We start from the raw sequence: 15,775 nt of genomic DNA, 5'->3' as shown, positions 1-15,775 counted from the left end.
CCCACCACAAGCACAGAGTGGGCAGGGGGGCAGAGGTTAATATTACAGCTCATGGCAGAACTACTTCTCTGTGTATTACTTAGTAATAAAGGCATAACAAAGGATGAAAATCAAGAAAAGCAGATTTTGTATTTTAATGGAGTTTTATTATGCATATAAAAGTGCTATAAAACCTTGGTATTTTTTTTGCCAGAAGTACACAACATTTGTTTAAAGTGCCCAAATAAAATCCTTGAAATCATCTTAGATATCTGTTGTTAATCTTAATACTTAATGGAACTTAGAAATACATTGACGCACGTAAGAAATGTAGCACTCAGGTCTAACAGATTTAATTAAAAAACTTCAAATCTATATGAAACAATCAGAACACGTTTAACAAAAGTACAGATCAAAGAATCATAAATTTGACACCCTGTCAAAAATGAAAACATTACAAATTCAGTATCACTTATTGCTGAATTCACTGAACTATAACACAACCCCGGTAGTGTTTGATGCCCGGACCTGATCAGCCTCTGAACAGACTGCTGTGGGATATCCTGCTTATTGCAAAGTTGAACACAGCTGGGGCCAGACTGGCCAGACACTGCTAGCTTGAACAATGCAACAGTCAACGTAACACATACAATGATATCCTCACATGCTGTGAAGATATTACTGTACATGGAGGTCTGTCAATTTATTGCAATATAAGACATTCCAACATGATACGTTATCTGGCCCACAAGACAGTAATTGTATTTCTCAGCTTTCAGTGTTACTCCTGTATGGCCTGTGAGCATTCAAGTAATTTTATTGCAGATGGTGAGCTACAACCACTCTGCAAATTTGCATTAATTCACCCAGGAATGTTTCATTTTATGCACACATACAGTCTGAAAATAATTCCATAAATAAGACGGATGTAATGTCCCACAGCCAGTTTGAAAGATCCCCTGTCTTACAGGATGTCACCTAACTCTCAAGAGTTTTTCTGGATTAGTGAAATTATTACTGAAACAGAATATCCATTCTACAGGCAAATTCCCTCACAGACAAGCCATTTTAAATCATGTCAGTAGTGATCAAAGGATCTTTACAACTTAAGTAGGACATGACCATATCTTTCACCGATATTGTTTTTATTAAAATCACGCTTTTTCTGCATGTCTGTTTAAAGATTTATAATCAACTCATTGGTGCAATTTACTGAATTCAAATACTAAACTCATGTGATTTTATGAAAGTTCGGTATTTTGTTTTACCAAATAACAGTACTACTCAAATCCTCAACAAACCCTATCACTATTTAAAATAAAAATAACAACCAATGTCCACAGAACTAGTGACTACTGCGACACTAAGATGGTTGCATTTTCATTGTTCAGCAGCATATCTTGTCTGAAACCAGCCAATAGTTAGCTGATGAATTAAAGTCATCTTTAAAGCCTACTGCATTATTATCCTTAAGGACTAGTTTCACACCTCTGATTTATTCTATCAAATGCACATTTTTAAAGAAACAACAATGTTTTAAGATTCAGCTTGCTCATTAATTAAGAAGCAAACCCTCACATATAAAACATGCGAGGTGTTATCTCAACAAGGTAGCAGCATTTAGGCAGTGGCAACCTCTGAATGAGTTACAGAAGATTCCAGTTTTAACAATGAAGATAAGGCTTCTCCTGAAACAGTACTGGCATTCATTTCTAAGATGGAAGACAGCTGAACAATATCTTCTCAGTGCTTGACAGACAAGTAATTTGAATGTCATTATTCTTCCAAAATTTTGAGATACGTCTCCATTTTAAAAACATACAAATCCATCATTTTCATAAAGAAAACACTTCACATCTCTAATACGCAACATTTTAATGTTTCAATCGTTTGTCAGAAGTCAAATAGGTAGTTGAAGACAAGCCAAAATCAAACTTGTAAAAGCATTGCTTCTGAAACCCAGGAAAGACAATGCAGGTCTTTTTTGCAATAGATTTTACACTCCCAGCTTCAACAACCGAAGTCATATGTTTTTACGGAATGTGCAAAATAATGATTCACTCTTACTCGACTGATTTCTATCATATCCTCTCACAAACAAAAAACAAATAAATAATACCATACTGGGGAAAAATGGAGACAGACGCATAATGGCTTTTGTGTCTCACCCTGTGAATGGCAGCAATTAAATCATTGCCTATTCTTTAAATTATCTATAAAAAGCAAACAAAAAACTCTTTCAGACTTATTTTTCTATATAAAAAGCAAGGTGTACTCCAGTCCATTTTAGATTTCACGTGCCTGGGCCATCAGTCGTTACTTGTGCAGCTGCTGTGTCCATTAGTGCCGGTGGAATCTCTATGGCCGCTTCCTGTCTGTTATCCTCCTCCGTCTCCGAGGCAGGATTATCAATGCCTTGCCCGGCCGGTTCAGGTGCAGCAGCCAGAGTGTATGTTGGCACCGAGTTATACATAACAAACCCAACCATGATCACCACCAAGGCGACGACGTACAGAACCGAGAACTGCAGGGAAAGAGAGAGGAAATTATTAAACAAGGACCTTGACTAAGAAACTATCCCGGATCCCCCAAAAAGTTATGCAAAATATTATAAATAAGGACAGGCCTGCATATCTGTTCACTGATCAGATGTAGTTCAGCAGTTAAATGTTCACAAACCAGCATCAAATCTTGGAAACCAATGCAAGGATATTTAGATATTATAGATAATATTCTAATTTAATGAGTTACATGCTAATAATGTTATGGTGTAAATGAAAGAAATACTAAAAAACAGTTTCACTGTATACTCTTAAGTCTATGAATTGGCTAGTTGTGAAAACTGAATTCTTTACACATCCATCCTACACCTGCATACATGATGAAGTCCTAAAAAAGCATCCAGCATGCTAGTTTATACATGTTGCTTATATTCTTAGTTCTAAATTCATATCATTTTAATGTTAATTCTGTATTGGCAACACAATAAACAGGAAAAAAAAGAACAGAAACACAGCATTGTTTATTATTGCAAGTTTAAGAAAATTTAGCCACTTAAAAGATGATATACTGGTATGAACATTTGCTCTACAGCGCATAATGGACATGATTAGCACTGTGCGACTGGTACGAACATTGCACTTTAAAAAAATGTGCAATACTGTTCTGTTTACATATTATCAGTGCAGCCGAGAGAACAAAATTAGCATGAAGCAACCTTTCTTAACATTGATATAGCGAATGAATACGAAATAGATGATAGAGGTGAATGATTAAGCACATACTCTTTCTCAATTAGAGCACTTCATCATCCTGTGAAGACCACGAGGAGACACTCTTCGTTAGAAAATCTAAACTTTTCTATTTTTACACTGTAGGCTTTTGAAGACAGCATGTCTTTTCTCAAAATTATTAAAGACATTTCACTCTGCTCTTGTTCACAGTTATCCCTGCTATAAAACGGATATCAGACCATTCTCGACAGTTGGCTGACTCCTGATGCCACATCTCACCAAGTCATGACTTTGATTTACTTCCACCGCAAACATGAGAGTGTCCTAGCTACTAGCTATAGACAATAACAACCCTTACGGCACTTATTCTTTACACAGTTCTGTGCTAAAGCAGATGGCGAGCCACACAGAATTACAATTCAATCCACTGATTTTGTGACTTTAAAAAACACATGCATGCAAATTTTACATTCCTGTGTTTACCTTACCTGGCAATGGAAAAGGAAGATGCCCAAGAAAAGACTGAACAGGTCAGCGGTCAGCAAGGAAAGGTTCACTGCAGTGGCACTGGTCATTTTAATAATAATGGACATGAAGCTGTACAGCCCAAACATACAGAGAGCATAGACGGCAAACAGCAGGCCTGCAAAGACACAAACAACTTGAAATCAATTCATCGGACAAAAACATCAATCATCACCCGTTTACTAATTAATTTTCCTGATCCAAAGTAACTCACATGTTTACCCATTTACAACAACTATATCCCACTTGAGATTTGAATCCATTACTTTCCAATTACCACTCCAGAGCTCTAACCACTACTCCACTGGTTAGTGAATATTCTGAAAATCTAACAACATTTAGAAGCTGTTAGTTAACCTCTGCAGCTGTTGTTTCTATTCTTAAACCTACCTGATGGCATTAGTACTGATAATAAGTTCCTGGTATATATTATAAAACTATCTGAACCTAGAAAGTAACAAACATAATGGTCAAACAGCAAAATACATGAAATGAATGTTCACAAAAATAACATATTCCCAAAAATTCAAACTTGGCTTAGCTGAATTAACACTGAGAAAAGTGAAACACTAAAGTGAAGGCAACCGTGCTTCACTCCAACGTTTGAAGATTTTCACATCCACAGATGGCGTTCAGAAGGTGACATTTACACCAGCAGATGCTTTTAAACAGTATTTCATTGAAAAGGATAAGCACATACAGGTTTTCAAAGGCAAAACATACCAACTTGCCAGTTCCAATTGATTTTTGCAACCTCTCTGTGTTCCAATATGGCTCTGCATAGAAAAACAAAAACTATTATTTTCCTAGATCGTTTAAGGTAACCCACCTAATAAATGTACAAAACAGCTTGTTTTTATTTCCCTTTGTAAACCTTGTTTAAAAGTGGCACACGTTTGTTTTGGGAGCGCCCAGAGGTGATTACTTTCTGCAACAAGGATTCTTCTTGTGTGGTACTGTTGTTAGATGATGACTCTGACCTGGGCAGTGGCTGAAATAGATCTGGCTGGCTGGTCTAATAAGAAGATGCTGGCACTGTATCGGGAGCCTCCATATTCCCTCGCCAGGGTTTTCCTGGATCCCGGCCTGCGATGATGTTATTTATATAGAGGTCTTATTTACTGCAGTCCCCAAGGCCAGTGGGAGGACAGCGGAGCCCTGGAATGTTGCTGGTGATGCAGTCAAAGCCCACTGCACAAGGGCTAACCTTTGACCATATTTTAGGGGTCTTTAAGAAAAAATCTGAGGGGGTTAGGGGTGTAGGACTGCTATGTTTCTCTTTGAAAAACAAAGATGTTCAGAAAGAAAGACAGTATTTATAGTATCACTATTGAAAATTACACATAAAATCCCAAATATTAAATTTTCAAAGGGAACTTAATATTTCTCTCATTTCCCTTTTTTACGTTGAAAAACAAAACTAGAAATTTAGCGTTTATAATTTTTTAGAACTGACCTGGTGACTTGTATCAACTCAATCATTCATATGTCCAATTAAAGTTACATAGCATACAGATAGCACAGGTGACCACAAGTGCAAAATACATGATGCAGAGGCACTTGTGGCATCCTTGACCCTGGACCCCACACATGGATAGAGAGAAACTGTGTCTTACAGCTGTATTCCACTGAGCAAGGTCCCGAACATTCCCACCATGCCTAGGAATTCCACTCGGCTCAGGTTTTTCACGGTGTACTCCTGGCACACATTGGAAACACCATACAGGGCAGCACCAATGAGAACCAGACAATCTCCTAACAGAACGTCACTTGCTGTGGGGAAAAACACAAAATCAGCTTGAAGACGAACAAGCCTCACCTTCGTAAGTCACTCAGACTTCCAGAACACACACAGCATATCCGGAATTTATCAGTCGAGGTTGAATAGCTACTCAAAACTTAATGCAAGTTAAAAGCACTACAAAGTTATCTTAAAAATGTTAGGTTCAAATTTTGTAATGCATCTATTTGAAGCCCCATGTACGGATTCAGTAATTTCTGAATTTATCCACATTTTCGAACCACAATTAGTCTGAATAAGAAGTAAATCTTTAATATAAATGGATTTATGCACAGTAGCAAATGACTCCATAAATGCTGCACCTGTCACCATCGCCCTTTTCCAGAAAGGAACACATTCCAAACACATAGCAGGTCAAGTTATTTAAAGTTTAATAATAAACAAAGCTTTTGCACATTAACTTAGACAGCTGAAAGCTGGTGGAGTTAAACTCAAGCAGTAAAATCTGGAATGACTTGTGCTGTTGCGCAACCTACAGTTTATTTTTCTCGATCTTTTTGTGAAACGTTATTAACAGGATGTTCGCTTAAAAACAACACATGGAAACATTTGCTCACTAAAGGCTTTGAAAAAAAAAACATTTTTTGCTTACAGGAGCCCTGGTCTCTTCCTGACAAAACATCAGCCCCAACCATGGCACCAACTCCCAGCAAGCACACCCCCACCCCCACATAGTGGACTATCCTGTATCTTGTCTTCAGGAAATACCAGGACAATCCCATCAACACGGGAATCACAAAGCAGTCCAAGAGCTGGAAGACAAACACAAGGCAAGTTTCACACCAGCAGAACAACTCTAAAGTCTTCTTTGTTTAAACACTCTTCATGAAGATTATGTATCTTACACATTAAGTTTTAGATATAAGAGCAGATTAGTTCCATTACACTCTAATCACTTAAAAAGCAAATGCTAGCAATGATAATTATATAACAAACCTATAAAGATTAAGGAAAGGTGTTACCTGTATGCTTGTGAGCGTTGTGAACTGATATGCCTTCACTACCATATAATTGGCTTCCACATCAGTAATTCCCAACAATAAGTACTTCCACCATTTTGCCTTTAGAATCTGCAAAATATTTTCATTCCCTATGATTAAAAGAAAAGTAACCAATGTGTTATTCCTGTAAATATATGTGATTTTTATACAACCCAAGAATATAAAAGTGGGTATTATCTTAAGAATACATTCAGTCCATTAGGCACTTAGATTCAGTCATTTCGTGAAAGAAGTCGCAGTATTGACTTCGACAATTAGTACATGTACAGTATTATTTCAACAACATCTTAAATAAATATTACTAAGGCAATTTTAACAAGCAATGACGATTAGCACACAATCCAACAACTGTTTTTCAGTTTGTTTTATATACAGCAAGAGATATCTGTAAATGAAGAGACTGTGTGAAAACAAATAAATTAAGGAGACAGGGATACACTGTATCGTATATTTTGCTGTTGTTAAGGAAGCCATCCAGAAAAACAACTGACAGAAAAACTGGCAGACAGAATACATTTGAATTCCAAATGGAGAAGGTCACAATTAGAGAGACACAGGCCACATTTCAACAACTAGGTCAAGCTGATGATAAAGCACGGAAGAAAGAGACAGCTGTGGCTTCTAAGTGAAAAGTGAGAATGACATGGTAAGAGATACGATGTGTATACTGTCCAAAAGGTTTACCCACCTTTTCTCAAAGCCAGCGCAAAAGTGTATGTCAGAAACAGTAAAACATAATTAATAAAGCTCTGTAGCATTGGAGTGTTCACAGAAAAACTTTGTGCCAAGTATTGGCTGGTGACCGCAGTCCCACATATAAGGACAGATAACCACTGACCCAAGACTACAGTTTGGAGCAGATTCCTGAAATACAGTAAATTTAAAAAAAATCAACAGTGTAAATACATTGAGAGAAGACAAGTAAATTCCCTGCCTGTCACTTAAAATCACTAGTTTCACAAAGACACAAAATCCTGTTTTAAAAGGCAATCATGATAATATGAATACCTTTAGTTAGGTGTCAGAATTCCCAAATGATTTTATCCAGTTCCATCATCTTTTAAACATGGTATTCTGGGAGAATAGCTGTCTGTTATTTTAGAAGTAAAGCATACTTGATCCTCATGAAAGGACCAAATATACTGTAGAGACCCTGCAGCAAAAACTTGTTTTGTTACATTTGGTTTGTATGTGCGTGTATGCCCACGTGTACGTGTCCAGTATGTGCGTGAAGCTTGGTACTGTAGTTCTAAAGCTTCTGGCTTAGTTTGTTGCGGGCCATGAAAAGAGAAACTTTCACCTCTATCCTGGGCCTCCTCATTAACTCAGCCAAGAAAAGGGTCGGCTTAATGATACTATGAGAAGTGACCTTGACATGACTTTCCAATTGGCAATCGAGCAAACGGCAGAGAAAGAAAGCCAAAATATTGTTTCTCCCAGTTCATCCAGTTAGGTGTACCCATTGGTGGTCTGCAGCTGTTGTTTTACATTACCTGGGCATGTATACTTTTAAACATCTGTACAATTAGTGTGTGTCTGTGCAAGAGGTCTTTCCCTATAACACATTTGGTCCTTCCAGACAAAGCAAGAATGTCAGGTTTGTGCTTACACATGAAGTGTGTTAGTTCTTGAAAACTACCTTCAAAACACTTTTTTTTTCCTAAAACTGGCAAATCATGGAGTTTAAATAATATGGGAGATAATGTGTCTGATAATTAAGAGTTTGGTTTTAATAGCCTATCAATAGGTTTAGGCTAACCCTGAAATAGGCTACATGTCTCAACTCTTTATTTTAACAACTACGGTTTAAGCTGAGTGGCAAAACGTGCACTCCAACCACAGGGCCTCCTTTTTTCTATTTTTTTTTTCATTTTTACAAAATGGTCAGTCTGATAAGACAATAAGTTGTTAACAAACACCTGCAACAAAACACTCCATTTAATTAGAAATAACTGAACAACTAAGAAACTAATGAGATGTTCTAGCTGCCTCTTAGTACAGTGTACAAACAGTACCTGCCACAACAATGTTTAAATAAGTTCTTTCAAAGCTTATTCAACTCACCACGTAAAAACTTCTTTCAGTTTATATTTCCGGAACATACTGAGAAAGCTGCTTTCCCTGCTTGTCCTTTGAGCAGAAGGTGATGAAGTTTGCTCCTGGACTTCCATTCTTTTTTGAAGCAGACCTAAAAATGATCAATAAATGTTACTTGCTGGAACTCTGGACTGTAAACTTTACAGCACTCCTCTAAATCATTAACTCCCAGACTCAAAGTGCAGAAGAAAATGCTTATCTTTCTTTGAGTGTCCCCCAATCAGACAACTAAGACATAAATAGATGCATTGCAAAGTACCAGTGTACCTGTCAATTTTTATGATGTCTCTGGTGTCTTTAATCCACATAAATATACCTCTACGTTATCATACACACTTAAAAACCTGTCTTGTAGCACAGTTCCAACAACTCAGGTCTTTTAAACTCATTCACTAAATAATTGCCTAATGTGGTGTTTTTAGATGCACCTGAATTTTAACATCAGTACTTACTATTTCTGTATACATCAACAACTGTCTAATGTTTTACTGTAAGATAGCAGACTATGGCAACACAGCAATGCCCGCAGAGCAGTAGCAACGTGACAATGAAACCAGTAAAGTTGGAAGCCCGCGGCTGTTGCATGCTATCATCTTCCAGATCAAAGACAGGTTTAGGAAGTGAAAGCACAGCAGTAGGTAGTCTGAACTACTTCTGAACTTAAGAATTGAAATAAAACGGATGTCTTCCTCTGTTTTCTGGAATTTGTTGTAGCTATATTTAAGAACAAGTACACTAATATACAAAAAAGTCGTTTATTTGTTCGACACAAAACCATAACTTGGAAAAAAAAACGTATCTCAATGTTTATGACTCGTTTCCGAGTGATTTTTGATTCTTCGTCGCGAAATACAGACCCGCATTTTTTCAGGTTGCTATTTATACATTATGTATGACCCGAAGAGGAAATACATGTGAAGGATTCTTACTCGATTCGTGAATGCATCCGGAATTTTCACTCGTCTTCGGAAGTCCATTTGATTTGTCAACGTCGAATGAAACCGGGACCGCTGTTTTCAAATAGACAAAAAAGGTTATTTACATTTTGCAAAAGGTACAGGTCGTGAGCTTTATTAGTTAATACTCCATACAACATAAATGCTACGTTTTTATCGAAACAATACGTGATGTGATAATAGTACAGGTAACCGGTAATAACAGATAATTAAAACTACCAAGTTGTTAAAATTTAACTACAGAAAACAGTGTCGTTAGTATACAACGTGATATACTGCAACTACATATGTATTCAAAGGTAATGCACATTAAACACATGCTTGCAGTAAAACAGGAAATCCTCCAAGAGCACCGACTGGATGATTTAATATCACACGTGGTTACAGCGCACACGTGTGGTTTTATCTGTACACAGTCCAATAAACCACGTATTAGTGAAGAAATCATAATGAAATGAGTTAAATATAAAACGATCTCGCCGTATAATAAAATTATTCAATTTTTTTTCAATCGTATTCAGTGTAAGAATGCAGATCGTCCACTTTCTAAATAAAATTCTAAATAAGATCTACTGCGCTGTATTATGAAGTAGCTATTTACGTGATTGCCTATGATGAAATATTGTATTCTACCTGAATATTTTATTCCTCGCTTGTCTTCCATTTATAGTTTATTTACTCCTTCTTAATTTTGAGACTAGAACAATATACACATCGCCGCAGGTAATTGTGCCAGGTCTACGGGATAATCTACCGTGTGACTCGTAGGTCCCTCCTTCCTCTGCTCTGATAGGCGAAACTGAAAAAGCCGGCGGCCTTTATCCTCCGTTGATTGGTTCAATTACGTGTCACTCGAGCTTGGCGCAGTTCCGCGTGGTACAGGGAGTTTGCGGCTGCAACCAAGCTCTACCGTGGTGCTGAAGTGACAACTCCTTTCTCTGGTGCTAGGGGTGCACGAGTATAACTAGTTAGTGTATCTTTTGTAGTTCAGTGTTGATTTTTTTTTGTATGTGTACTGTACACGTCATCATCAAAAAAAGAAAAGGATACAGACCGGCGGAAAGGAAACAGCCTAAAGTACTCTCCGTTGCACAGGATTTAACTTTACTGCGCTTGGTATATTTTTGTTGGTTTTTTTCCTTGGGTGAACTTGTTTCTTAATTGAATCGTCATGTTTAATAGTGTGCAAGTGCACGGAAGTATGCTTGAATTAAAGAAGCCGTGCTTAGATTTAGAAGAAGGATGATGTGATATCTGCAGTAAAGACATTTGAGCGAATATACTGGAAGCAGTGTCACTGCACACACACAAAAAAACTGGCGGATGGCATGATTCGCCCCAATAGACGCACATAATTTCAGATATTTCACCATTTAATAAAAATCTATCGGTTTATATTCGGTTATCAGATTTTACCGCACGTGGATACTGAACGAAAACTGGGGGTGCTCGGTTATTGCTTTGTCATTATGCGGGATCTTATGGGTGTTTTGAAATCGCTGATTTAAAGGGATGTTGTAATGGAAGCGATTTGGATTTACCAGTTCAGATTGATCGTAATAGGTGACTCGACGGTGGGGAAATCTTGTTTGCTGCGTCGTTTTACCGAGGGCAAGTTTACCGATGTTTCTGACCCTACGGTAGGAGTCGACTTTTTTGCCCGACTAGTTGAGATTGAACCGGGGAAGCGAATCAAACTACAACTCTGGGATACGGCGGGTCAGGAAAGATTCAGGTAGGAGATCAACCGTGTTGTGTCGCCTCGATGTAAAGCAAGGGAAGTTTTTGTTGTGCATGAGGTGAAATGATTTTTAAAACAGTTTAATCATTTATACCTTGTGCACAGCATTAAACGTCCTTTTCTTTCTCGACCATTTATTTGTACGATGCAATTCAGGTTCCTCTATTTATTGTGTATGAAACATTTAAAAAGTCTTACTGCATGGATCCTAGAAACTTTTGATTCACCTACATTTTTTGGGGGGGGGGAATGCGGATTATGATGATCTGTTAGTTAAAACCGCTTGTAATGACTTGACAAATAATTTGTGTTTGCACTTCAGGGCCAACGTATGTTATAAAACGTGCACTCCTAAACAACCAAATCTAATGTAGGCCGCGATAATGATCATGTAGAAATAATCTGCCACAGCTCAAGTAATAGATTACAGTTGGCACAGTCCTCAAAAGGACAATTAGGAATTAAAGGTAAACAAAATGTTATGCACCTTCAATCTAGAGTAGTAGTCTGTATGTACAGCAGGAACAGATTCCGATTGTTTAAAGTTACTATTATTTTTTTATTATTGTAGGTCTATAACGCGTTCTTACTATCGCAACTCAGTGGGAGGACTCCTGGTTTTTGACTTGACCAATCGGAGGTCCTTTGAGCACCTGAAGGACTGGTTAGATGAATCCAAGATGTACGTGCAGCCCTTTGAGATCGTGTTTCTTCTGGTGGGGCACAAGTGTGACGCCGGACACCAACGGCAAGTGAGCCGGGAGGAAGCCGAGAGATTTGCGCTGGCTTGGGGGATGAGATACGTAGAGACCTCGGCGAAAGACGCCACGAACGTGGAGGAGTCCTTCACCATCCTCACCCGAGACATCTATGAGCGAGTGAAGAAGGGGCACATAAGCATTCAGGAGGACTGGGAAGGTGTCAAAAGCGGTTTCATTCCAAACGTAGTCCACTCCTCTGAGGAAGCTGTAAAACCTGGAAGGAGGTGCCCATGCTAGCAAGTCAGACGTGAACTGTTCTTCAGCCAAAGACCGCGAATGCGACAGCGTGGTGTAGCCTAGTGCGCACAGAGAAGACTGTGTGATGTCCTGTCAACAAGCTTTTAGATTATGCCATCCCGATGCAGTCCTCTTGATCTGACCCAAGTTGCTGTTCCTGTATTTAATCACTTGACTTGGGTTGTAAGACATTTCATAAACAGTGTAAAGAAATGCTCGCCGTTGTGGTTCCCAAACGTTCTGAATCTATTGACTATAATTCCAGAACAAACTCACTTCTTTTAGGCTAGCCAGTTTTGTTTTTCCCATGTATGTGCTTGCATATTTTGTAAATAAACCTGAGGTTTTGGGAAAGAAGCTGCCTGAAAGACCAATATAGCAAAAACGGAGCATTTTTGATTTGTAACTCCACGGTTGTTTTTTATGTACATTTAACAATGCCTTTCTGTGAATGACTGTCTATAGTAATGTGCCTCCCTTCAGCAATAGGTCTTTGAAAGCAAGAAGCATCTGTTGTGATGTCAATTAAAGGGCTAAGAATGTATTTGAACAAAGTCGCTTGTCTATTATCAAGAGAATATTTAAACAATTTGTGTAAGTGTTCCCCCTCCCCCCCTTCCCCCTTAATTCAAAGCCATTAGGAAGTCATTTTAAAACCACGAAAAAAAGGTAGAAAATTAAATGTGTGAAAAAATCTGCAATCTCGGATAAATTCGTGTGTAAAAACATTGATCCTTGTGAAAACAATTTTTATATAGGAATTGTCAGTTTAATGTGCAGAACTTTAAGAGGATAGAGCTATACGTTTTGGTTTGTGAGAAAAACATTAGGAACAAGTAAAGGTTAATTCCATGCTGAAAAAGAAATAAGAACCCCATCTCAGCGGTTGAGCCTCTTTCAGATGTGGCACTACTTGTCAAGAGCACTTTTTCCTTACTGCCTGCAGCTCACAGCACCACTTGGGTGGTTGCTGCACTACACAATGAGGAAACCTCCCAGCCAGTGTGGATTACACACTGCCCCTCGGGGATTCCTAATCCAAGATGGCTGACAGTATCGCCAGGTTCAAACCAGCCAGATTGGAGCCCAACTCCAATCCCCAGGAGTTGCTGTCCAGCAGGTTTTAGAAACTCTCCTTAAAAAAAAACAAACTCTAAAGAACAAGGAGAGGCTTCAACTTTTCCACTTAAGGAAAACAAGGAGTCCAATTGTTTGAATTTAAGAGCACAGGTGGGAAGAAAACCATAAAGCCTCTTGTTCTCCAAGACTCCAGGTTGTGCATCTCCTGCTCTATTATTTGTACACTCAAGGCACCTAAATGCAGCCTTCGACAAACAGGCTATAGAGTGTATCTATCCCACACCTGAGGATATGTTATTTTAAAGGGAAATGTATTGTTGCACCAATGTTATATTCAAATAGGTGGGAAAAAGGGTATTGTGTTCAGAATGTCTCTATCCCTTGTAAGTGCGAGATTTAAAGCAGTGCATTTTTGGCTCTGAGGTATGGTTTCACAGACTCCAGAAGCCCTAGTCCTAGACTAACTTAACTTTAGGTAGCCAGAGACTAGAACTAATGAGGCTCTGTGAAACCAGGCCTAAACATATTTTGTGTTTTAGGGCGATGTTCGCCTACAAAGAACAATGTTTCAGATTCTGGGACAGTAAGAATGAAAATGAGAATGTAATTTAAGGGACTTTTATGGCTAATGAGAGTGCAATGATCCCTCAGTGTTGTAGGGACTACACTCTGTGAATGTTGCCTTTTTGTGTCTTCCAAGGCTTGCCAAGAACGTTGCCTTAAGCAGATGGTGTTTCTACTTGCTTGAAAACTTGCATAAAGAAGATATGCATGATTGTGTGTTGTTCACTGATTAGATCAACTTTACATTATTGCTTATACAAATGTGCTTAGATTGAGATCATCATGTGACTGTATTTAATAGATTACACACAACTTTAATATCATTAAAAACTCTAAACCAACAGTAATGTCTAGAGGAAATACTACTGGCTCTGTATTTCACAGACCACTGTTAAATGTGCACTTTTTCTCTTTCATGTAAAACTTTTCCTTATTAGATGGAAGATGCTTTGAATGAAAGTTAATTAAAAAAGTTCAACTGCTATACTGTAGTTACTTTGTAATCTATTTGTTTTTTTCAGTTATTTGAACTGCAATGATTGTTGTCCACATTATTTTTCTTTCTGCTGAAGTAACATTCCTCTGTCTGTTCAAGTTTCTAGAAAAACAGCTATATTTAGTGATAACACTATAGCATCATGCAGCTTGTGATGTGTAAAGGATGTCCTGGAGATTAGAGTTTTCTAAATGGATTTAAAAAATGCTTGCATACTCATGTACATTAAAAATTAACTGCCAGCATTTTATTGGTTTTGATGCATTTTTTAGTTCTTTATAATTTAGGACACTGAGAGACCAAGACTGAATCCACACCACACATGAAGTAACATGTCATTCCAAATTCTAGGTATTAATATCTGACCTTAACGTTTTGTTTAAAAATGGATTATTAATTCCTATGAACATTCAAAGTAGATTTATTTTTGGGATATGCTGATCAATAGCTTACACAATATAATACTTTACCATGGTGCAATATGCTTGCAATTTGATGTGGTTGTGTAAAACAGGTTTCTGCAATATTTATTTGTTTGCCCTACAACATATTATTTTAAAAAAGCATATAGTGTCCCCTAGTATGGGTACCATGTAATACCAAGGTAGAATAGATATATAAATTATTCAGCGCTAACCAGAGATACAGAATCTCGTGAGAGTCTTAAACATGAATTTGAAAATAGATATTGAAGGTCTCTATAAAGTAAGATTAACAACTATGTTTCAAAACCATTTACCTACAGAATAAAGGCTAATAAATCATTATATTTTAAAGTCCAGTAATTATTACTGCATAACTGAAATATTAATTAGGTGTGGAAGCATGTCAAGTATCATAATAATAAAAGTGGGTATGAGATAAATACTTAATTCAAGTTTAAGTTTTATAAATTACTTAGAATTGTTTTACATTTTCTATAAAAGGCGCAAAGTGTAAAAACTGTTCACCTGAAAATGAAATCTTTGAAAAGCCAACTTACCGCAGAAGCTTGCTTCTTTTAAGAGCCATTTTCTCTTTAGAGTGTATTGTTGGACTGAAAAGGTTTTATCGGTAAGGAAAAAATTCGGAACACTTTTTGTTTTTGTCTTCCGCATGATCCTCAATAGTTTGTGTGCTTTGGGAAACTGTTTTGTTCACAGCAGGATTTGAAGGAAGAGGAGGATCTAAAGAAAAACTTGGCCTTCACTGCGGTAAAAAAAAATGAACAGTTCCTAGAATCGAAGACTGCTGCGGCAGGTTAAAAAAAAAATCACTGTTGGAAAAAAACTTTAAAGACTTCTTTTAGCAATAACCCTGTTTCT

General features: G+C 37.6%; 2 protein-coding genes across 3 annotated transcripts; one reads left to right on the top strand and one right to left on the bottom strand.

The window, feature by feature from the left end:
• Window positions 1-124: 124 nt before the first annotated feature.
• LOC148830447 (queuine/queuosine transporter SLC35F2-like) lies at window positions 125-9,943 on the bottom strand. Of its 2 annotated transcripts, none has more exons than XM_088922121.1 (9): window positions 9,566-9,943; window positions 8,604-8,727; window positions 7,228-7,403; window positions 6,501-6,628; window positions 6,131-6,290; window positions 5,354-5,510; window positions 4,461-4,513; window positions 3,701-3,855; window positions 125-2,503 (listed from the first exon to the last, which is right to left on the bottom strand). In XM_088922121.1, exons 2-9 carry the CDS (start codon window positions 8,708-8,710, stop codon window positions 2,273-2,275), a joined length of 1,167 nt encoding a protein of 388 aa, XP_088778247.1. In that variant the 5' UTR covers window positions 8,711-8,727; window positions 9,566-9,943; the 3' UTR covers window positions 125-2,272. The 2 variants fall into 2 exon arrangements, with proteins under 2 accessions (XP_088778247.1, XP_088778248.1); XM_088922122.1 differs by having other exon boundaries at window positions 2,202-2,503; window positions 6,501-6,608.
• A 595-nt stretch (window positions 9,944-10,538) lies between these two features.
• Window positions 10,539-14,714, top strand: LOC148830446 (ras-related protein Rab-39A-like). The gene is made up of 2 exons (XM_088922123.1): window positions 10,539-11,327; window positions 11,905-14,714. The coding sequence occupies exons 1-2, from the start codon at window positions 11,113-11,115 to the stop codon at window positions 12,329-12,331; spliced, it is 642 nt and encodes a 213-aa protein (XP_088778249.1). The 5' UTR covers window positions 10,539-11,112; the 3' UTR covers window positions 12,332-14,714.
• The last annotated feature ends 1,061 nt before the right edge of the window (window positions 14,715-15,775 follow it).

This window comes from Atractosteus spatula, chromosome 7 (genome assembly GCF_055471065.1).
Source record: "Atractosteus spatula isolate fAtrSpa1 chromosome 7, fAtrSpa1.hap1, whole genome shotgun sequence".
NCBI classification, from domain to species: domain Eukaryota; kingdom Metazoa; phylum Chordata; class Actinopteri; order Semionotiformes; family Lepisosteidae; genus Atractosteus; species Atractosteus spatula.
Note: the sequence above shows the minus strand (reverse complement) of the source record. Positions and strands in the feature narration are given on the sequence as shown.